This window comes from Paramormyrops kingsleyae, chromosome 25, assembly GCF_048594095.1.
Source record: "Paramormyrops kingsleyae isolate MSU_618 chromosome 25, PKINGS_0.4, whole genome shotgun sequence".
Classification (NCBI taxonomy): Eukaryota; Metazoa; Chordata; class Actinopteri; order Osteoglossiformes; family Mormyridae; genus Paramormyrops; species Paramormyrops kingsleyae.
In genome coordinates, this window is record NC_132821.1 from 1,982,622 (window position 1) to 2,007,151 (window position 24,530).

At 40.1% G+C, this 24,530-nt stretch overlaps 2 protein-coding genes across 4 annotated transcripts in view; both read right to left on the bottom strand.

The window, feature by feature from the left end:
- The window catches only part of LOC111833177 (ubiquitin-conjugating enzyme E2 D2-like), a 32,379-nt gene extending 26,064 nt beyond the window's left edge, over window positions 1–6,315 (bottom strand). For 2 of the 3 annotated variants that reach the window (XR_002835694.2, XM_023791156.2), the window contains exon 1: window positions 5,994–6,315. Coding sequence is in view for 2 of the 3 variants with exons in the window: in XM_023791156.2 (XP_023646924.1) it covers window positions 5,994–6,017 (24 nt within the window). In the remaining variant the exon portion in view is untranslated. The remainder of the gene's footprint in view (window positions 1–5,993) is intronic. The other variant, XM_023791157.2, reaches the window with a different exon arrangement.
- A 6,141-nt stretch (window positions 6,316–12,456) lies between these two features.
- LOC111833178 (RING finger protein 145-like) lies at window positions 12,457–22,850 on the bottom strand. Its single transcript, XM_023791158.2, has 11 exons — window positions 22,788–22,850; window positions 21,864–22,212; window positions 21,214–21,322; window positions 20,588–20,679; window positions 19,680–19,921; window positions 18,816–18,991; window positions 16,849–16,989; window positions 16,317–16,499; window positions 16,059–16,206; window positions 14,739–15,095; window positions 12,457–14,064 (listed from the first exon to the last, which is right to left on the bottom strand). The coding sequence occupies exons 2-11, from the start codon at window positions 22,030–22,032 to the stop codon at window positions 13,192–13,194; spliced, it is 2,490 nt and encodes an 829-aa protein (XP_023646926.1). The 5' UTR covers window positions 22,033–22,212; window positions 22,788–22,850; the 3' UTR covers window positions 12,457–13,191.
- Between the last annotated feature and the right edge of the window lie 1,680 nt (window positions 22,851–24,530).

Below are 24,530 nucleotides of genomic sequence, written 5' to 3' on the forward strand. Positions count from 1 at the left end.
ACTACTACACTGCTTACCAAACTCTGGGCTTAAGTAAACGTCCATACAGTACAGAAAAGCTGGCATCCAGACAATGATTATTGCACATGCACCACGTAATCGCGAGTCCATCGCCATGGGATATTGTGCAGCCCTAGACAGAAAGACACTAATACTAATTAGAAAAAAACACTGACTGCAGCACATAATTGGAGACATACAAAAGAAGCACTCTCTAACAACAGTATTAATGTAACACAATGAGAAATTAAGATTATTTTCCAACTAAAAAATTTAGGATGTCCAAGTTCTATTCAATGTACCTAAGAGGACACACACATCATGGTTCATTTAAAAATTCCACCTTGAATCCACCTGTGAACCTTGAATGACATGGGCTTGACTTCTCCACACCTGACAGTTTTTTGCAGGGTGGGATCTCCTTTTAAAAGTACCAATGGACAAAGTACAATAGACAAAAAAAAAAAAACAAAATCCACCGAAGATATTCAAAATGTTAATTTTTACTTCCTAACCATATATGCCTTGACATTAAGTGGTGTTAAAATGACTCAATTCCAAAATGCGTTATGATGCGGGCACTGATGATGTGACAGCACATAATTGATTATGACCACATAACGTCGCTTGTTGATTTTAGGGCTACGGCTGGACAATAAAGATCTATAGTTCAAAAGAACTTCCTTATAGTAACCAGCACCATATCGTGGAAACATCACATTGAATTCTGGGAGAGCAGAGCTAGCACAAAATGACAGATGGAGGTAACAGCCAAGAAAAAGTGATTAAAAACTCAGTATTTTGAAAGAGGACATATGGACACATTTCAAAACTTATGAATTTAGGGGGAAGTATGAACTGGGCAGGACACACACATTGTGTAAAGTATCATGTGTACATCAAATGCCTTGGAAATACCACTAACTTGAAGAACCACATCAGCCGCTTTCCCTCTGAGAAGCTAATGCCTGCCACCATAAAGAAAACAGTGTTCCCAGCTCGCCAAGAATTGATGAGATGCTGTCAATTTTGCCGCCCAATTCAGAAAAGGAAGAATAAAAATAATAATTTAAAAAAAAAAGTGACCAAATCTGTGGTTGGATCTTCGGCCTTATTCAGTCTAGGAGAATGCCAGGATTCACCACCAACTGATAACGCTTGAGTCACAGTATAAGCTCCCTTCACAAAAATAATACCTGCACTCTACAACAAAACCAAAGCCCAGGTAATAGTGTGAATAAGCCAAGCTAGTGGAGTAGCCATGTGATGCTTGGAATTCTGTTGCGACTGAGTATTATGTAACAATAACAGCACATTTTGTTAGCTAGGAATGGTAGATTTTATCACATGTTCTGCAAACAAGAGACGTTCATGAGTCTCACATGGGTTGCTCATCTGTCAGGGCCACTGTCTCATGGGGTGGACGAATGGCAGCTAGCAGAGAAAGATGTAGCGCTAGTGACAGATGATGCGTCTAATATGATCATAGCCGCTTCAGTTGGAAGTGTCCCGTGCCGCTACTTGAAAACCTTTTTGTAGAATACAGCACTGCAGGAGGTTTTTTTTTTGAGAATTTACCATCTTCACACAACAGAAAAGCTAGGTCTATAATATTTCACTTTACAATTTAATGGAAGACATTTCTTTAAACATTTGATATTATGAACAAGTACACTATATCATATAAATGAGGTGTTTCAGACTCATTGTAATGTTTGCCACATTCAGCAAGTGCCCTGTTTTACAACATAAAACGAAGTCACTAGAAGCTGCAGCTAGAGCAGACAAGCATTTGTTTTGTTTTTCAGCACAAAAGTGGCCTTAAAGTTCTATTGAAAAAAACATTTTTGTAGATTACGCCTGTAATGCACTGCAGAAGAACTTTGATGCTACAACTGGTAGTTATGCCTATAGCTCTGATAACATTTAAATATTGGCCAGCAATATCGTGCAACCTTTAGACATCTTGACATTTAATGAATATCGCCTGTTATCAATATATTAATGGAGATCCATAATGCTTTGCTCCTTAAAATAATTTTGTAAAAAACACCTGACCACCCAATGAGAGCTTTAGTTTCCCCCCCCCAACAATAAGCATTAGATTTTGTCTGTGGAAATTTCACCCGAAGACTGACCTGATGAGTAGTCAAGTCAGGTGTGTTGGCTGGGAAATTAGGTGAAATACTGATTTGGGCATCCTCTCCAAAGGCAGTATTAATTTTACATCAGAGATTGTACAGGAGGAATTAAGAACATCTACAAAGTCCAGGCACAAACTGCCTTATGAATATTGGTAAACACCAAATAAAAAAAAAAACACAGAATGAGCAAATGCCATCTAAACACACCTACACGTTGAACATTAGGTCTTATATAATCAAGTCAGGAAGTAGCACATCTTTAACAGCCTGCTAGTCCAAGTTTACAAAATTAACAGCAGGTATTTCTCTCCCAGTAGCCATTTTGCTTAAGGCAGGGAAAATTTAAGTGAAAGAAGTGTTTCAGAGGCTTCCAGCAAACTAAGCCCAAAGGGAAAAATAGATTTGGATGTCTGGGACTGAAAGCTACATCTGAAAGCTATTCCATGCAGTAGCTACAGAATGAAAAATTCAACTAGAGAACACACTGCCACAATAAATGTTACTGGAATAACATTTTACCAGCTGCCCTGGTAAGAAACCACTCATCTGTACTTATAACCCATCAGGCTATTATAGGAAATGCTGTCACGGGAAGAGAAATTAGACAAAGGGGAACAGCAGGCCTCTCAGTGGTCTTGACACCTTCCAGGACTGATCAGGGAACCGGGCACTGCAAAGGCACAGCAGGATGGCTGAACGGGGTAGAGCAGCCTAGGGACTGAGTATTGGCAAGAACAGATGATGCAGCCAAGGGAGACCATAGCTTTGCTACCCCAGCGGGCATGTTCAGTCAATTTCATTCATTTTTATTAGTACAATCCATGCATGCCACAGGAGCAATCCAGCGTACCTGACAAAGAGACAAACTAATGTGCCTCTGAGCAACTTGAACTAAAAGGAATTTTATGCAAAACTGAAACTAAATATACGAACCTAAATTACTTAGTCACAAGTTTTGTTCTGACTTAACATGTGCAAATATAAAATGTAAGGACTAGACTCAAATGGACTAGACTGACAGAACTTTCTAGTTTTTGATTTATTCAGGGTTTTCACTTCCGAAGAAACAAGTGAAACTGAATACCTGAAAACTACTTCCTTCCAGGACATTTCATAACAGACAGATTCTTGTGATAATGTAAGGAAAGCCTTGTTTATCACAAAGGTGGGGACTTGCTATGCCAAATTTATACTATTCGTAATGTAGAGCTACCAGCAAGAAAGGGCCTGGGCTAAACAAAAGTAAGTTCTATTTTCAGGTGTGTCTTCTGGGCGTCATGGAGAAAGAAGGTGACGTCATCCACTCAAAGAGCGGCAGCATGGCTAATAAGATGCCCTCTATGTTCATGGAGCTCCTGCTCTAAGCAGGACAGTACAGGAACACTTGGAGGAAGTGTAGATACTGTAGTAATCCACTGTAGGAGCTAGAAGAATGATCCACATCCTTCCAGAAAAATGCAGATGATACATTTGGAAGCGGAGATGGAAAGTTCAGGTCCAAAAAGTACACAAAGGTACACAGGTAAATTATTTTATTATTATTATTATTTATTATTACAAATCCAGATTTGTAATAACAGGTTGAGTATAAAGAGTATAAAGCTGGTTGGTTGAACCAAAGCCCCAGTCAGGATTTGTACTTTCTGCACCTGAACTTTCCACATTTGTTCTGCAGTCTTACTTCAAACCAATATCAAGCCAACAACTTTGCACTTTCCACAACCTATTTAAAAGTAAAAACCATTCCGAATTTAAAGGTACTCTGCAAGAACTCACTTTAAATAATTGTAGGATGAACAGTGAAATAAGTGAATTTTCCAACTATTTCTGGCTGAGGGTTGAAAATATGCTCCAGGGACTTGGATGTAATTCTCAGGTAATTCTCATGTGCTATGACAGTTGGGGGAAAATACATTTTTAAAGACTACAACATTGTAATAAACTGTTCCACAAAAAACTAATTCAGAATGCTTCCTAGTTGTTTTGTCTCATTAGCAAGTCATTTTATCTAATAAAATAACAAAATGGACAACTGCCAATGACAATATGTAGAAACTATCCTTTAAGTGTCCATGAAAAGCTAATGCATATTTGTTAACAGAAAACACAAAATGTTACAGAAATAGAAGACACACCTTGATATCATGCTGTAAGGTCAATAAATACAGAACTTAGCTCAAAGTCTTCATTTCATAATACATTAAGCTTTATTCTAGGGACTGTACTACTACATTTCCTGATATCTCAGTGACATACTTTTTGAAGGGTAATTGCCATTATCTAACTAAAAGGGAACTAAAGTGGAATATATGACACAGCGCACACTAACAAGGAGAATTGTGCTGGATTCACCAGGTTAGATTACAAATAGTTGATGACGGAGTGCTTTGTGCAGGTGAAAACTACAAGCCCAAAATAGTTTGAAACAGGGACTCAGTACACTACTCCAAATTACCACAATCATTTCAATTTCACTTATGAGTTTCTAAAATATACAGGGCAAGGTCAATTTCATAACCTTGGAAAAATATATTTCAAAATAAAATACCTGTTTAGGCTAAACATCCATGCCAAGCTACTGGACCCTAACTGAGAGAAAGGGAAATATATTGTTTCTTGAACAGCCTGGCACTGCTAGCCAAAAAGGCTAAGACAGCAAAGCACAGCTCCAGTATGACTAATGACTGAAATAGCCTGTCACGTTTAACATTTCAGAACCATGTACGGTAGGACAGGACCTAAGAAAAGAGAATTATCCCATCAAACACTGCATTTTCGTTGCGCCGGCACAATGACATTTCTTCAATCTTGAAATCTAGATGCGCCAAAAGTAACACTGCTAAACCGAAAAATTCAATCGTGAATATGAATACATCTAACACAAAAACTGTCAAAAATAGATTGAGTGATGATTTACCGTGTTGACATCCCTATGGTAATCGCACACAAATGCAGGAATAAGCAACCAACATCCATCTTTCTCCTCATGAATGTCTCAAAATTAGGAAACTAAAAAATACTCGACAAAGGTTAATGTAAGAGTTAAACTATGAACTCTCAACGTACCCTATAACATTCCGGAGAATATTAAGTGCTCTTACTGACCTGAGATCAAGTAAAGTTCAAGCGCAAGAACAACCAGAATCTTACAAAAATAACAGTTCGTTAATATTTAATGTATTATTTAAAAAGAATGCAGTTACCAAAATACCACTACAAATCCGACTGGACTACTGATCCATTTATCCACCCCAATAACTTCCTTCATCAAACTAGTAAGTAAAAGCGTGTTATCAAGTCAAATTTATTGACTGTAAATTACAGAAACCACTGAATGACTTAATAGGTGGTGTTCAGATGAGGGTGTATAATCTGGGACCGGTAGAGTTAGTCTGATGAGCCTCGTCAAGTCGTCCAGTTTACCAGGAATAAACTACCCCTTACACTGACCCCTGTCCCGGGTTCAGATTAACCGACAGATCCAAGTTTAACATACAGATGGTAAATTAAGTAACACACACACACACACACACACCAAAGACCCATCTAACGAAAAGCCGGTCGGCCGTCAACTTCCCATACATTCCGCCATAATTCACACATTTCGAGCCGCTGGATACGTAACACACAGGCGAGCTGAACTGAGGCGTCAAACCAGCCCCAAAGCCCCCAGAACCGGCCCGAGCCTCCCAACCGGCGAAGCGCAGGCCGGCAACGGACAAAACCCAGCCGACGCCGGCAAAGATACAGCAGAGTGAAATTAAATCCGACACCTTCATACCGAATGTATCTCAAACTTCGGAAAAAAATTAAAAAGCGGTTCGCCAAAGCGCCCATGAGGCCACTAACCTTGTGGATTCGTTTCAGCGCCATTCCTTCTCCGTGTGTGGCTTTCAGGAGAGCTAGCGAGCTAAATCGCTTAAAAACAAGATAACTAAACGTCGTGTTTATCCCCCTCAACAGACGGCGACCGTAAGAACAACGAAGACGTATAAAACTAGATGTCCAGACAAGCTCCCTTATATGTATTTCTGCCTTTTTCAAACAGTCTTCCTCCGGTCCAAATGAGGACTAGCCAACGCTGCTGCCGGCGCGCCGTCCCTCTACTGCTATCTGCTCGCTCCCGCGGAGTTGCACAAGATGTCCGCGACTGCCGGGACTACACACCCAATGCGAAGCGGGCGGGTCTCTCTGGTGTATCACTCCGCCCACGCCGCGCTACAGTAAGCGGCGCCCTGAGATTGCGCACGAGGGGCGGTGGGCGTGGCCGGTAGTGTCATTTACGGCGCTGCGCGTTATTCATTTCCTTCCCGCATGTTACACTGTTATTGGCACGGCCGCTGCTGACTACTAACATCACAAACTAGATAAGTATGTAGGGAACTTAAACTTCCAAAATCATTCATTAGTAGGTCACTGATTTATTATTATTATTATTAGTTGTTTATTTATAATATTTTTTTATTTAAGAGCATGTCCCATTTAGGCCTTGCATTGCTTAGTACGTTCTGCTTGCTCGTCTGTACTTTGTATGTTTTTCTTGTTATATCTTGAACTGAGGACTGTCTCCTCAAAACTAGCTCAAAAATCTTGTGACTGACTACCTCAGCAGAACTCGCAATCATACCTGCTCTCTTGTACAAATTGCGCACAGTTCTATGTATTTCAGATCTGTATATATTTTCCATATTGTATAAAGATCAATTTGTGTTTTTGCACTATTTATTCTATTTTATACACTTAATCATTCCCTGTATGCACCAATCCCAATGAGACATATTCTTAATACTGTACATATGCATATAGCTGACCAAACAAATGATTCTGATTCTGCCGCTGGCGAAAATACATTTCTGCATCTCCCGGTTTTGCGTAAAGTTCCTTGTTGAAAAAGGAATTTTAAAAAAAGAAAACTCTATACATTTGTTTTAACTTTCATTTTCGATTCATGCTAACTTAAGTTGTCCTCGTTTGAGCCCGAGTCACTCGTTCAGGTTTAACTGGGATACCTGGAAATTTAGAAAATGAGATATACATTGTAGATGTGCTGTGTGCAGTAAGTGAAAACATGCTTCTATGGAACAAAGGCCTTTATACATATAAAACACATTGATTGCCTCTTTCACATACACACTACAACTCTATCTGCTGAGAGAAAGTATATAACCATTCTTTTGCTTCTACATTATAAAAAGCAATAATATTTCTTTTGTTTAAAGTATATAGTTTGTAATTTGTCCACCTAACCATTCCTATGCACACAAACACTCACAAAAATAAATCTCACATTGCACAAATCCAATCAATCATTACAGTTTGATCACCATAAAAATCACCACAGTCACTCAAGTACATTATCAAGCATTAGAACATTGCTTAATCTCAATAATATAATGTAATTAGGAGGAATATCCTGTTTACGCTGGTGAGTGTATTCTTTGTGCACTCTAATGTCTTTGGTCACACGATGACCTGCTCTTAATCTTCATAAATTCAGAATAAGGTACAGCAACAGTTTCCTCTTGTGTAAAATTAGCAAGCGTCTTGCCTCAGGTGTCCATAGCAATGCGCCACCTGCTGTCCTTAAATATACTGTTTATAAACCCTGTGACCATTGTGTGGCTCTTTCAATTGGCTATTTTTATAATTGTACTTTTAACTTTCATGTCTTGTGTGTCAATGAAGCCATTCTTGCAACAAAATAGGGTTGGATTCAACACAGGTAGGGACCAAATCAGCCCAGAAGCACATGTCCTGCTAAACACACATAGTACTCCCACAATATTGATAAGAACATGTCCATACTATCCACACCCAGATCTATTCCCATGTATTCCTGGCTCTCTCAATGTATCATTTTTTCAGTTTAAATTTTTGCATCTTAATGAAGTCACTCATTAATTTTATGTATTCTGTCTGTCTCTTAGTAACACACCACATTTATACTTATTTATACTTATGAAGTATAGATAAGGAATGGTGTGTGAGGTGTGCGAGGATGGTGTGTGAGTGAATGGTGTGTGAGTGTGCCCTGCGATGGGTTGGTGCCCCATCCTGGGTTATTCCCTGCCTTGCACCTATAACCTCCGGGACAGGCTCCGGACTCTCCGCAACCCTGACCAGGATAAGCGGTAACAGAAAATGGATGGGAGGGAAGCATAGATAAATGGTTATCATTCAGTAGAACAGAACAAAATGGTGACTGGTTCAAGACCGAGTTGCCAATCACGTGGTATAGACTAATATGTGTTTCGATGCATCCAATGTCATTGTTGTTTTTTTTTCATTGTTTTGTTTTATCTATGGCATCAGTGAAAATGCACCGTAAAACATTAAACTTTAGTTACATCATCCCTTCATGGGAAAATGCTGTGTAGAGATATATGTTGCATCAGGGTTTTAACAGAATTAAGTAAAAGCAGGCTGTACTGTCATTTGGAGATTGTTTGGGAAACTCAGCAAGAATGCTTGGTGTAGTCTGGAAATTAAATGTACCGTTCAGAGTACAGCATTGCTCAGAGACTTTATAACAGGAAATTGACATGTTTTATGATCCTATGTCAAAGCTACGGTCTAGCTATTTAATTTCTGCCACATTGCCTGGGGCCCAATCCAGAGTGAAGTGTTGGACCAAATAACCAGCTGTGAATATGACACACACTTTCAGTATTGCAGAACTCTGGGGGTCAGAGAAGCACATAACATAAGTAGAATCTAAAGGTCATGGTGAATTTAACCCAAAAAGAACAGGGCATGAAGCAGGGGGTACCAAGGATACACATGATGCACCTGGGATATTTGGTGACCCCCCAGTGCATAAAGTGGGCCAGAACCACATGTACAGAGAAAACAACAAAGACCCTAGAACAGAGCCTTGTGGGACCCCACATGTAATTCTGACTCACTCCGAGATAAAATATGTTGTGTATAAAGAATGATCTGTCTGCAAAATACATCTGAAAACAATTATAGAACTAGGGCATGTCTGAAAACAAACCTAAAAATACAGCAGCAGCACGTATCTCTAGTGCAGCTGCAGATTTAATTAAAAATGCCCTTTCAGTCAAAATACACATTCTACTTCTAGACACAGGAGGAAGATAAATCAGACAGTGTATAGTATCATATACACACAGCCTTAGGAACATGTACATTAAATGAGGAGAACCTCCCAGTGTAAGTCACTAACATGCCCTTTTTCTTTGTTGCCCTGCCAGCCTCATATATATTTCTTATAACAGGCCATTGTATTTGTATTATATTAATGAATGTGTGTAGTTTCACTAACCTGGTGCTCTATTTTAAATATAATCAAACATTATATGTGTCTTTTACAGTTTTTCATTCGTAGCTACGGTGTGATCTCACTATGAAAAATACTTTCTCCATTGGTTATACACTACCAGTCAAAGATTTTTTGCACACCACAGGTTTTTACCACTTTTCCATTTATTTCATAAACTGCAATTTTTTTTATTCTTGTTAAGCATTGGAAAGTTGAGTCAACAAGTATAAAGGAAAATATAAGTCAAATAAATCAAGTTTCCTTTATTACATGGAAAGAGTATGTAACAGTGCATGTCTGACATCCTACTAACTGGTTGTGTGATGATGGCACAGTCAAATTCTAGTTAACTGTTTCATCCTATGAAACAGAGCAGTATTTAATGCCCCTTTGTCAGTTTCTGCCCCCTAGTTGTCTCTGGTAGAATTGTGGTATGTATGTTACTACATTCATGAGGCATATCATGCTGAACACGTTTTGGCATAATGATGTTAAAATGCCCATTTATAGTTTTTTCATTCAACTAGGTTTAATATCTTCTGATACACACAGTGGCCATGAAACCCTAAACCCAGTAACTCAACCCAGAAAAAGCATTTAGCCTATTTGATTTTCTCTGACACCGAATGTTACTAGATCTCCCCACAACAGACAGGAAGATGGATGGATGGATGTTACCTGATCATCAATTAGAGTGAAATATTAGACAAATGAAATAGCAGACACATTCAATACCTGTGTATTTAGTAAAGAAAGTTACACAGCATCCGTTTGAAGGAGTACCTGCCCCAGCTTAATAACTAATAACTTGTACATAACTTGTACATTAACCATCAATGACTGCTACATTTCCTTTAATTATTAGTAACGGTAATAGTATATGACCGTAGGTATGGCATCCATTTTATATATATATATATATATATATATATATATATATATATATATATATATATATATATATATATATATATATATATATATATATATATATATATATATATATACACACATATATATACACATATATATACACACACACACACACACACACACACACACACCTAAAGGATTATTAGGAACACCTGTTCAATTTCTCATTAATGCAATTATCTAATCAACCAATCACATGGCAGTTGCTTCAATGCATTTAGGGGTGTGGTCCTGGTCAAGACAATCTCCTGAACTCCAAACTGAATGTCAGAATGGGAAAGAAAGGTGATTTAAGCAATTTTGAGCGTGGCATGGTTGTTGGTGCCAGACGGGCCGGTCTGAGTATTTCACAATCTGCTCAGTTACTGGGATTTTCACGCACAACCATTTCTAGGGTTTACAAAGAATGGTGTGCAAAGGGAAAAACATCCAGTATGCGGCAGTCCTGTGGGCGAAAATGCCTTGTTGATGCTAGAGGTCAGAGGAGAATGGTCCGACTGATTCAAGCTGATAGAAGAGCAACTTTGGCTGAAATAACCACTCGTTACAACCGAGGTATGCAGCAAAGCATTTGTGAAGCCACAACACACACAACCTTGAGGCGGATGGGCTACAACAGCAGAAGACCCCACCGGGTACCACTCATCTCCACTACAAATAGGAAAAAGAGGCTACAATTTGCACGAGCTCACCAAAATTAGACAGTTGAAGACTGGAAAAATGTTGCCTGGTCTGATGAGTCTCGATTTCTGGTGAGACATTCAAATGGTAGAGTCAGAATTTGGCGTAAACAGAATGAGAACATGGATCCATCATGCCTTGTTACCACTGTGCAGGCTGGTGGTGGTGGTGTAATGGTGTGGGGGATGTTTTCTTGGCACACTTTAGGCCCCTTAGTGCCAATTGGGCATCGTTTAAATGCCACGGCCTACCTGAGCATTGTTTCTGACCATGTCCATCCCTTTATGACCACCATGTAGACCACCATGTTTTTAGAACTGTGACCTTAAATGCCTACTTTCTGTAAGCTGTTAAGGTCTTAACGACCATTCCACAGGTGCATGTTCATTAACTGATTATGGTTAATTGAATGCTGGAAGGAAAGGCTGTTTTACTGATTGACTTTTCTATCAGATCTCAAAAGGGATGTGTAATTTTTTGTGTTTTGGAGTCTATTCAAAACCTTGGGAATTGTCTTCCCAAATTGCTTGCATAGCAAGACAACTGGCCAACAGGTTGTAAAGTCCCCAACTATTGACTGATAAAGTACAGAAAGGAATAAAGTGTCAAATGTGCAACCATTGTTGATGAAGCCTTGTAATTACAGTTGATCGGTGAGGTCAGTAACAAGAATACTTTGGAGAAATATTTCAATCAAACAATCAGGCAGCGAAGAACATAAAATACTCGATTCAAAGGTGCTAGGAGCTGGGAGGGATATAATGGGCTGGTTGAGGGTCCCTGAGGACTGGGTTGAGAAAGTGATTTAAAGTGTCAGTCTTTATTATATAAATGGTTATGTGCTAATCCTGTCTTTGGATTTTAAGCCTCAATATTTAAAACACAATTTAGTCCATATTATCGGCCTTCACAGTACATTACACAATGAGTTTTCCTAGTTCAGTTCACTGTGTATGCTTCCAGTCCTATCATATTACACTAAATATATTTGAGCACCATAAGTTGGCTTAGGCCAAAAAATATATAGTATATCCAAGTGAAAATGGTGTTTGTTAATCATAACGTTAACTAAAGGCTTGATTAATGAATTATCAAACACAAATAATAGCTCTCAACCAATGTGTTTGGCTTAATTCAATATAAATAATATGCATTCGATCAACAGCTCAATCAAAGTTATTTGAAAACTGAACTGGAACGGAAGCTATTGTACACACTGAATGTCACGTTTAGGATTTGCAGCCCACATACCGATGTAATGTCAATTTTCTCAATAAGTTATCATAGTATTTTGAACTTCCAACTCTCAGGAGATAAGGCAAAAAAAAAGGGAGGGGGGGGGGGGGGGGTTAGGCTTCTACCACCTGCACACATCCCTGCCAAGCACACACACAGAAAGACCACGCGGGCTGCTATGGTTGTACTGTTTATAGTCATAGGATTTTTTTTTCCTTTTTTTGTAGTACATCACAGTTCTGAGACGGCAAGCTCCACTTCACCCGAGGTTTCCTTGGTAATATTTGTGCTTTTAAAGGCAGACTTGTACCAAACATACCAAAATCAATCATTCATAAGTCCAACAAAAAATGGATGCATAACACCCAGAGAGCATACAACATACTACATCTAAACTAAGAATTGGCTTTGGAAAAACAAAAAATATAGCATTTAACAAAACTCAAAAATTAAAAGAATGCTACTATATCTTATTGCAATCTGGAAAAAAAATGAAACGCAATGATCCTATTAATTTGTTTTTAAAGACTTGATTAAATGTAGAACAATGTTGAACAAAATGTAAAAAAAGTCACAATGGCAAAATAAGGAACGTAGAAAAGATCACGGATACAGATTAATCAAACAGTACCAATCTGAATTTATATGCTATGTAAAAGTGGCTTAGTTCTACAGCATGTCCAAAATTGTATTTAGTTTGTTCAGGACTGTTTCAAGTAAACCATGATTGGTGGTATCTTCACTATTATATATACCTAGGGAATTTCCCCATTTCTCTGAGCAACACAAATGTCTGGACAAATTGGCCAGATATAAGTAAAGTTTTAATGAGTAAAGGCAACACATTCAAAGACTCTGTCCTGTACAAAAGGCATTCGTGTTTGGGATGTTGGCTGGAGCTTCCACTGGTTGCTATGAGGCACTGCTGCACTCTGGGCTCACCCCTTTGCTGGTGCCCCCATCATTAGGTCTCACAGACGGGCCCGCAGAGCCTCTGGCAGTGAATCGTCCTTGGCTGTCGATGACAATCAAGGTGCCACCCTCAAGGGTACTCTTTTGAGCCAAAACCTGATCGGTCTTCTCATCATGGAGTGGCTCACTCAAATCAAGGCCATCATGACCAGCTTCCACCAGAGAACCTCTTCTTTCCCATCCATCCTCTTCATTTTTTTGGCTGTTGAAGGACCTTGATAATCCATCAGGCCTGTTTTTCAGGGTCTCAGAGAAGCGACTTCCCTCTGGCTGTATCCCACCTGCCATTTCGACAGGATGCATGCCAGGTACACCTAGACCACTTCTGCCATCCAGGAAGGCATCCTCGCAGGATTTCCTCAACGGTTCTACACTCAAGCCCCCTGTGACAGGCAATTCTCCTGAGTCAGTAAAACCCACAATGTCTTCACTATGGCTGAGGCAGAGATCCGAAGATAATTTTTTAGGGTCACATGATACTTCCTGGTCACCCAAAGTATTGAGGTCTTCTCCCCTTGTACCAACTTCCTCTGGCAGCTGATTCATAGAACACTGGGGAGCCTGCTCTGGACCAACTGTTGCCCTAGAAGCTTGATTTTCAAGGTCATGTGCTGGACATGCCCCATTCCTACTCTCCGCTGGGGTAGCTGGGGCTTCATCCTCTGGCTGGGCCTTGCCCGTAGATGGGGAAGACATGGTGGGTTTGATAGGTTGATGGCACATTGGGCAGGTCTCCTGGACGTACAACCACTTGCGCAGACAATTTCCATGGAAGAAGTGGCCACAGTGTGTGACCACGGCAGAATTCATCTCCTGGGTAAACAAGATGTCGGATATATAGCCAAGAGAGAACATACGTGCAAATAAAATACATTTCTAATAAATTAACTCATACTAAACATATAGGGCAATATAACTTCCATCCATCCACTTTTGTACCTGCTTGATCCTGAATTAGGGGGGTCTGGAGCCTATCCTGGAAGGTACATGCCAAGGCAGGGAATAACCCAGGTTGGGATGCCAATCCATCGCCAATCAAACAAACAAACACGCACACACACACACAGGCAATTTGGTAAATCCAATCAACCTCATGTTTTTGGACTGAGGGGGGGAAAGTAGAGTACGCAGAGGAAACTCCACAATGACACAGGGAGAGCAAGTATACTCCGCACACATGGAGCCATGACGGAGACTCGAACTCCCGGACCCAGATCTCAAAAGGGATATGTAATTTTTTGTGTTTTGTTCTTTTCCCTTTCCTTCTAAACAAGCCCAGACCCCAACACCCATCTTGCCTCAGGCTCATTTGTCCTTAATGAATGTCTGAATTCTCTATTTCCCCATTTTCCACCAAAACAACTTTTGGAATTTCACCATTCCCCTTGTTACCTGCACTTGTACCCATCCCTGTACCTTTGAAAAGCAAAGCCACCTGCACAGTAACATACTAGCCAAAACCCCTGACCCTTGACCCCCCCACTGACCTGGAAGCAGATGGCGCAAACGTCATTGAGGTGGCGCAGCTGCTCCGCAGAAGCCCGGGGCAGGGAGTTGATCTTCTTGGCAGCCTCCCGGCGTAGCAGGAAGCTCCTCCAGCCAGACTGGGCGCGCAGCCAGACGTTGAAGTAGGAGTGGATGATGATGACGGAGGCACCCATCCAGCTCCATTCGCCGAACAGCGACTCCCAGGTGCCGTAGCCGACCACGCACAGCGCTACCAGGAACTCCAGAACGCGGCTCACCGCGTTCACGCAGTAAATGATCTCGTCCAGGCTCTCGATTGGGTCCTGCCGCACCAGCTCCACCATGAAGAGCGAGTAGATCAGCAGGGTACCAGTCACCTGGGTGGATGGAGAGTACTGTCCGTTACTCACTGTCCATATACAGCTCCCGCTTCCCCATGTGGGTCATTCCATGTCAAATCATCACACTTTCAGACGTCATCGGCACGGATTTTAACGAAACTTGGCATGCTGATTTGGTCACATGAGTAACTCATGAAACTGAAATTGGGCGTGTCTTGGATCAATATTGAGGGAGATTTAAGCGAACAAGGTTTTAACTTTTTTGGGGGGGGACTATGACATTGACTGGCTATATTTACCTTAATATAAGCTGCACAGAAATGGTCCTCATATTGTTTTAAAGCTATTGTCCAGCTCTATAGATTGAACAAATAATATACCATCCCCATATGAATAATTACTATTTAATAACTGATTAAAATATTTAAACAACAAAAAAAAACAACCTATATTTCAAAATTGATCGATTTTTTACTAAATCTAGCTTTCACTTAAATCTCCCTCAATATTGATCCAAGACACGCCCAATTTCAGTTTCATGAGTTACTCTTTAGAATTTACTCGTCTCTTGGGAATTAGGCTAAAATGTCAGAATCCCTTTCATTTGTGAGAGTACAGTACTGTATAATGTACCATGTACTTTATTATTACTGTATCTAATGTTGGTACTGTGTGTAATTTATCTATTACACTTTCCCATACGTATGGATATGAAAATCGTGTTATATTTGGGGTCCAACGATGGTTGGTTATTATCTGCAGTTTAGCTATCTACGTTGGTCTTAGAACATGTCACCCACGGATATGGGGGACTATAGCTAGAAATCATTCTACAGATACAGATATAAATTATTAATCCACAAAGGACAAGTTAAATATTAAATAAAGTTGACCATAAAAGATGACAATATAACATTCTCTTATGCAAAATGAACACTTCAGGTTTGGTCACTCTGCACCTATCACATCGTTCTTCAACACGGAGGTTTCCTCCCCTACCTGTAGGGAGGTCAGCATGCAGCTGGACACCAGGATAAGCAGCCAAAAGTCCATATGGAAGAACTGCGAAATCTTATAAGCCATGAACCCCGGGAAGATTAATAAGAAGAGACACATGCTGAGGCCTCTGAAATGCCGCCAGAAGCTCCTGTGGGTGGAAACAGAAGTGGACAATGTTAATCAGCAGAGCCCGTCCACCACAAAAGCCCCGCCCTTCTAGTTCCCCATCACTTAGTGTGCTGATGTGAGTTTTTTTACCTGTTTCGAGATGCTCCCAAGGCTAATATGATGGGGTCGGTGATCTCTATCATGGACTGCAGGGTGGAAGTGACCACGATGAAGAGGATGATGCTGAGGAGGAAGGTACGCTGTAACACCTGCATGTCCAGGAGGCCGGTCTGGAGGGCTAACAGGAGTAGGGTCACCCCCTCTGTCACACCTCTGAGAGAGCAATTGAAAATGAAGCCAAATGCATAAAACAAGGACCACATGAGTATGGAACATATGAAGCAAATATATTTAAAAAACGCCAACACACATGCCAAATGTGCCTACATTTCTGTTAAAGGACTACCCACTTATATCTCTTTCATTCTAATTAAATGTAATTCCAAAACCATTTAAGAGAGATAAGATAAAAATACTATATATATTTTTTTTAAATGATTTACTTTTCAGTTATTTTCTTTTTTTGGGATCATATCCTGACATCCATTTTTAGTTAATATATAATGATTAATAACTAATTTCTTTGAGGACATTCCAGACAGGCAGGCAGACACCTGCTCACCTGTGCATGACGTTCTCATTCTGCACGGCTGCGTAGCCCCCCAGGTAGAACTTGCAGAGGTTTAGCAGGCCCAGCGCCAGGTAGGACACCACGAAGGTGAGGCCCAGCAGGGAGTAGGGTGTGGCACAGCATTCGGAGACGCTGCCATGAACACAGCGGTCTAAATCAAGCTGCTCGAAGACCCACCCGCTGATCACACCGGAAACGTTATCTCCCTAGCTTAACTCAAGGAATCTCCATAAAACAGTGACTTCCACCCCTTGTGCTTGCAAGCCTCAGCCTGTGCTGATTTTCAGTCCAAATCACACATTAATTAGGCTCAGTTGAGCTGCTGATTAGTCTGGAATCTCTATCGTCAGAGGGGGCATCTTGGGTGGGATGCCAGTCCATCCCAGGGTGTGCATTCACACCAGCAAATTTATGGACACCCATATCTTTGCAGGAAGGAATCCACAAACACAGAGGAGCATGCAAACTTGCAAAGTAACAGAGAAACAAGGCATATTAATCAGTCTGGGAGCTGTGAGAATCCAGCGCTAAACAATGAACACTGAATGAATTGCATTATTAACTCACGCAATTAACTAATTAACTGAAGTCTTATCCCCCACCCATTTGCTTCTGTTTATGTAACACAATGTTTAAGATGATCAATATCATTAAACATTAACATTTCAATCACATATTTTAGCAAAGATCTTAGCTGCACCAAAAACCAGCATTACATAGTGGGCCATGAAAACCAGGTAGGGCTGCACGATTAATTGGTTTTAAATTGCGATCTGGATTCATCATCCCTATGCCACCTCATTATTCCATGACACCGATTCTGCTGTGTTTGCATTAGTGGGGTGATCCATTGCATTAAACCAAGCATTCCCCTTTTCTCTCTAAGCTGTATCAACATATGAAGTGACAGTCCCATTTCAGTAATGATTTTAATATTTGTTCCATTTTCATAAAGACAATGTGAAGTGCTAATAATAAGCAACAACAATAATACTACAGAGAGAAATATTGTTCAAGAATTGTGAGAAAAAAAATCTCAATTTCAATTGTGAATGCATTATTTTAAAAATTTATTTTATCCATAGTAGTGCAGCCCTGTGACCAGGGTTCAAAAATACTAATTACAGTAACCAGTAGATAGTGGATTCAAGCCCAGCCCCAAAGGTTCATCATTTTCCCTATCAGTGACTCCCTAGCTGACAGCAGGGGACCATGTCTCATGCTGTATGATGCCATAAAAGGATTGAAGTTAATAATTTAGTCAACAGGAAAAAGTTGCAAAAACACACTATGTGGAGAAATAAAGGTATAAATCTACCACAGCAATAAAAAAAACGATATTTATTCAGTTAAGACCATCTAATTTGCATTTAACACATAAATGATCAATTTTACCAATGACTGGTTGCATCATACACAGATGCTCCATTTCAGGCAGTTTGGCTTCCTGTGCTTAGACACACTGCCCATATCTGTCGGTCCACTGCATTCTGAATACTGTAGCAGTTGTACATTACTAATGTCTTTGGAATGACCTGTATCTCATATTGGACCGAAAGGGCACTCAACCAGAACTCAATCACTGCGTCTTTCTGAAAGACACTTAAAAGTTAGGATATAAGTGTTTGAAAGTTTGGTGCAGGTTTGTGCTGTAGGATAAAAATATCAGTATGACATACATTAGTATTTATTGTATCCACTGGGTCTAACAGAATGTAAAGAATTAGACTGAACATTTAAAAAAACATTTAAAAGTTATTATAAATATTACAAATATTGTCCACATTTAATGTAACAAAACAATGCAATAATTTCTGTAAGCCAAGATCTCAAAAGTAGAATATAATTTGGCATCTGAGGCGCTGAGTAATGCTTAAACTGTGGGGTTATGAAAAAGACTGCTTCACTTTGCTGGTGAATGTAGCACATGCAAACGTAATAAGAGCATTGGGCCTCACCTGGTAAGCAACACAAACAGCACCCCCTGGTGGCTGACAAAGTTATTGCTGGCTGTGGCATACGTGTATATCTGGACTAGGAACAGCACAAACCAGAAGACGCTGAAGAGCGTAGGAACAGCAAACTGGTTCCACAGGGAGATTCCCACAGCAAGCAGCCTGTACAGTTCAATTGCCTGTACAGGAGGAGAGGGGAAAAAGCAAAGAAGCAGGAAAGTCAGAAGAGATACTCGTATCTTAGCATAAAACACGACCGGCTGGAAGTGGGCACAGGAAATCTGTAGTGTCACAATTTCAGTTTCTTACCTTAGCTTGCCTCTAGTGAAAAGCAAGTTACTTCCCCCAAAATTTATAGAACTAAATATGTATATGTTACAGATTCCACAGCACAGAGTGTTCTTTAGATTATTTTGCTGAGGCAGACTTGAAGAGACATCCTTCAGGTCATGAAATACAGGCAGTCCTCAGGTTACAAACGAGTCTATATTTAAGTCAATTTTGTAGGTAGGTTGGAAAAACAGTAATACAGTACAAACCACTGAAGCCACACAATGTTTTTCACAAGCATCACAAAGCAGTGCGTGCTTTCCTTATCATGAAGCATTATATTTAACCCAAGTTTTAATATAATAGTCCTTATGGCAGTCCGTTCATAAGTACAAGTTCTTAACCTGGGATTGCCTGAATGACACTATATTCTATCCCAATACTAGACAATACAGTAATGTAGAGCGATCTTAAAAAAAAAAAAACTTTATCATAAATCTGACAAAATCCAGGGGTACTGCAATTGTAACATGACCCTCTGCTATTCATGCAACTCCTTGGTGGTCTATCAGTGTGAGTCAAAGGCCATGTTCACACCTCCAGCTGCTGGAACTCCCTGTACAACGTCTGAGCCAGGTGATAGGGCACAAAAAAGTTGGAGAGGAGGAAGATGGCTGCCTCAATGCCCGTGAGGACCATGGCGAAGGAGCTGACTGTAACCAGTGTGGAGTGGGACACAGTGCACAGCCGTGCCAGCAGAGGGAGTAGGTGAGCAGAGAAGAGCCACACCTGCCTGGTCCTCATGAGGAAGGCACACAGTGTGCTCAGGATGATCTGGCCTAGAAAGAGAGGCACAGACTGCATGAAATTTGGAGACACATACAATAGACAGGGAAAAAAAAATTGGCGGGCAGAAAAACATTGCACAAAACAGGAAACACCTGTTAAGTGATGCATGAACTTTAAACACATTGCACAAGGAGAAAAGTTAAGTGTGGCAATTTCTTCCATCCATCTTCCATAATTGTTATCCATTACAGGTTCACAATGAAAGGCTAGGGTACAATGCACAGCATATGCCAAGGAACACTAAGGGCAATTTACAGTAACCAATTCACCTTACTGCATTTCTTTAGAAAACAGAGAATCCTCGGGAAAACCAGTGCAACATGGGGAGAACTTCAGGCCTCCCTGCGGTGTGATTCGAACCCCAGCTCTGTAGGTGTTAGGCTACCACTAAGTCACCATAGCACCCTTAATGTGACAGTAACAATTACATAGTTATAAAATAATTTAACTATGCAAGTTCCATCCAGTGTACATGTGAAAATGTGTCTGTAATAATAGGCAAATTGCAGCCCAATTTAAAAAGGTACTTTCAAATACCACATGGTCAAATGTCATTTCAGGTAGGCAGGTAACCAAAAGAAACCAATGCACACATCTCTTTATCTTAGTAGTAGCTTTTCATTAACTTGAGAGAGAGAGAGAGAGAGATGACCTACTTGTGAGTGCGGTGACAAAACGGTTGAAAGCCAAAGAATCAAGATAGACAGCACCATCGTACCCATATTGCACCTCTCCACGCACATAATCTCTGGGTATAAGGGAAAAGGGAAGCGCCATTGTATCTCAATGAGAAACATACATATAATCAACAATGCTGTACAGAACAATTTACACCAGTATTACTGTAAAGATGTAAAGTACAGCCTCACTCTTAGAATCAACTATTTTTTTTCTCTTAAGAATGAGGGAGATTGTCAATAAAACCACCATGAAAAATATATAACATACAGCACAGCAAGGGCATATAATAAAACAAACCAAGTAACTGAAAAACAAACAATTAACAGACTTACAAATCCGTTTGACATGATATAATAGTAGCAAGTTTCTAATTTAAAAAAAGTACCCCACTTGTCTTATGTGATGCCACACATGGCCTACTGCACTGACTGTGTGCTGGTATGGAGGCGTTTTGTCCGTAGTTGAACAGTTACTCGTATGCATTAACCAGCACATCATGCTGGAGAAAAGAATCGCATTTAATGTAGATGTACAACCTCCATCCCTGCATGCGGGTGTGAAACCAAGGAGGAACTCAGAACCAGGGGCCATCGCTTCCCACCTGGAGATCTGGTGTCCCATGTAGAGCAGCAGGGCTGTCAGGACATACAGGTAAAGCCCCACTATGTGCCTCAGGGGGAGGGCCAGCAGCACCACGCTGATCAGGTGGCCTGCGGGTGACATCAGCGTCATGGTGATTTAGTGAGCAGAACCATGCATGCAGACAGCACATGGAATTCCCTTTCATCCTCCAAGCGTCCATCCAGCTGGCGGTGACATGTAGGCCTGGAGCCTAAGCCAGACAGCATACGGAGCAAGGATAACATACAACCTCCAGACACAGCTTTGGGATAGGCAACAGAGCTACCTACTGAACCCCCAGATGCAAGAAGTACAAGCATGGTAAAAGACAAACAATGAACCCTCATCAGCCTAAAACAGCTGAAACATGCATTTGTGAAGACTTCCATTTGCCAATAATTATTAACAAAAAATCTCGCTATTTGTTAGCATAAACAGAGAAAATATCTTCTTTTCTACAAAATGGATTTTTAAAGAAGCTTAAAAGCAAAGAAGGTGGTCTCTTCTTGTTTGCCATACTTATATTTCTACATTTATTCTGCACAGATGTAACAAAGTACTACACCTGTACATATAAAATACTGGACAACATTCCCTGAAAGCAGCTGCTTTAAGTAAGAGTACACTTACCGACATAATACATATTCCACACCACATATTTGTATTTAAACAGCATGTCTTCGTTTCTGGCCCTGAGGTGCTCCGTGAAGCTGTCCATATCACATTTGTACAGCAGGTCCAGCACCAAGATGCTGGGCACCCTTAGTGCGACGTTTGCGATATCCTCCAGACGGGGCATTTCGTAGAAGTTAATGATCGCTGCCTAAGCCGGCTGCCAAGCTCACGCTTCACATCATTAGGTTGTTCATGTAAATCTGGGTTTGTCCAGGCGATGAAAGACTGGCTTATAAGTAATCCCCACGGACGCGTCCTTTTTTACGATTCCTCTTGCCGGGTCTCCGGAGCACCAGCATTTTCACTTGGCGCAAAAACAGTACGGAGTGTAAAATTTCCAGCCCAAAAGGAAGTGGCTGTATTCAGCATAAGACTCATCATATACTGGACAAAACTACTGCTTAAGAAAAAAACATCCCATTCAAAACACCTCCATGTATATTAAGTCATACTCGATTTTCGTCATTACAAATACAGCCACGCGTGGAAATGTCTAAAAAAAATTACGGAACATTATATCACAGTCTCCCCCGACTTTAGTTTCATTTGTTAATTCAGGGTTTCTCTGTACACGTACACATAAACAAGGATTGTGTTAAGCAGTTATCTTAACACTCCCAGCCCAGACAACACAGCGATCAGACGACTAATGCTAAAATAAACAGAATGATCAAATTGTAAACGTTTTAAGCGTTAAAGCCACCATGTTTAGCTTTAAGAGCCATTATGGTATTGGTAAACTCTGACCCCACTACAGTGTTGGGGTTATCTAATTAGGAAAAAAACATAAAATATTCAGAGCGAAACTAGCAAGTTGCGACAAATGATAAGTGTTACCAGTGGTGTTTCCCACATAAAAAAAAAAATCCAGGTAATAACCATATGAACGGGAATAACTCGGCGATAAACTGCCATCCGCAAGGCCACCTTCCGGAAATGACGTCTGAAGTTTTCCAGCAGCTTATTGGTCTTACGGATACTTATCGGCGATTTGCTGCGTATGTTCACGTGACCCTTACAGCTGCACGGTAACTTTCTCCATGAATCGTCATTCTGTATGACTGATTTTTGACTCCCCTTGGTTTTATGAAACGGATACATCCGTTCTACAAAATGGATTTTTAAAGAAGCTTAAAAGCAAAGAAGGTGGTCTCTTCTTGTTTGCCATACTTATATTTCTACATTTATTCTGCACAGATGTAACAAAGTACTACACCTGTACATATAAAATACTGGACAACATTCCCTGAAAGCAGCTGCTTTAAGTAAGAGTACACTTACCGACATAATACATATTCCACACCAAGCTTGACTTAATGACTTAATGGCTGTAGAGGGTTTGTTATAGGGCACCTAATGTAGCTGTAGAGGAAAGCAGAATATTATATGATGATATCAGGATTATGAGTAATAAAAATGATGTGGTGGTTATGGGTGATTTTAATTTACCTGGGATACAGTGGGACACAGTCTCTGGCTCTTCTGTAAATGAACTTGAGATGGTGGAATTAGTACAGGATTGTTTTTTTACTCAGTTTGTTAATACTCCTACCAGGGGAGAAGCCCTTCTTGATCTCGTTTTTTGTAATAACCAGGATAGGATTGGAAAATTAGAGGTTTTAGACCCATTGTACGGTAGTGATCATAACATGGTTAAATTCGAGGTTAATTTTAGTGTCCGAAGAGCAAAGTCTAAATTAAAAGTATACAATGTTAGGAAGGCTAACTTTAATGGTATGAGACGGAAATTAGAAACTGTAAACTGGACAAAGTTAAATAGCAAAACAGTTGAAGAGGCATGGGAATTTTTCAAAAGCACATTGTTGCAAGTGCAAGAGGACTTCATACCTGTTTCCAGCAAAACTAAATCTAGGAAACGACAACCAAGGTGGTTTACTAAGGAAATTAAGAATAAAGTCAGGAGGAAAAGGGCTCTGTTCCACAACTGGAAAATAACTAATGATTTCAAAATCAAGCAGGAGTATCTAAGTCTACAGGCAGAGTTAAAAAATGACATTAGGCTATCAAAGAGGGATGTAGAAAGAAAAATTGCATTGGAGGCTAAGCATGACAGTAAAAGTTTCTTCCAATATTTTAACTCCAAGAGAGCACTAAAAGCTGAAATCACTAATTTGCAGGATAGTAAGGGCCTTATAATTGATAACGAAATTGATATGGTAAACGAGTTTAATGATTATTTTTCAAGGGTGTTCACAATAGAGAACACAAGTAACTTACCACCAATTAATACGAATACAGCATCGTCTATGACCAATATATGTATAACTGAGGTTGATGTGATACTAAGCCTAGCTAAACTCAAAATAAATAAATCGCAGGGGCCTGATGGCATCTTACCTTTAGTCTTGAAAGAGATGAGGGATATTATTAGCCAACCTTTGACTTTAATATTCCAGAAATCGTTATCTGCGGGTGTGGTACCATCAGATTGGAAGCATGCTAATATAACACCCATATTCAAAAAAGGGGATAGAAGTAATCCAGCAAACTATAGGCCAATCAGTTTAACTAGCATTACTGGAAAAATAATGGAAGCTATAATTCAAGTGAAAATGGTAGATTACCTAGATGCAAATAACATTATAAAGGATAGCCAACATG

Coding starts and splice junctions, on each gene's coding strand:
- LOC111833178 (XM_023791158.2), bottom strand. CDS start 22,032: ATGCCCCGTCTGGAGGATATCGCAAACGTCGCACTAAGGGTGCCCAGC. Junction 19,922..20,587: donor TTTTGTCACCGCACTCACAA/GTAGGTCATCTC, acceptor CTCTCTTTCTAG/GCCAGATCATCCTGAGCACA. Junction 16,990..18,815: donor CTGTTTGTGTTGCTTACCAG/GTGAGGCCCAAT, acceptor TGTTCATGGCAG/CGTCTCCGAATGCTGTGCCA.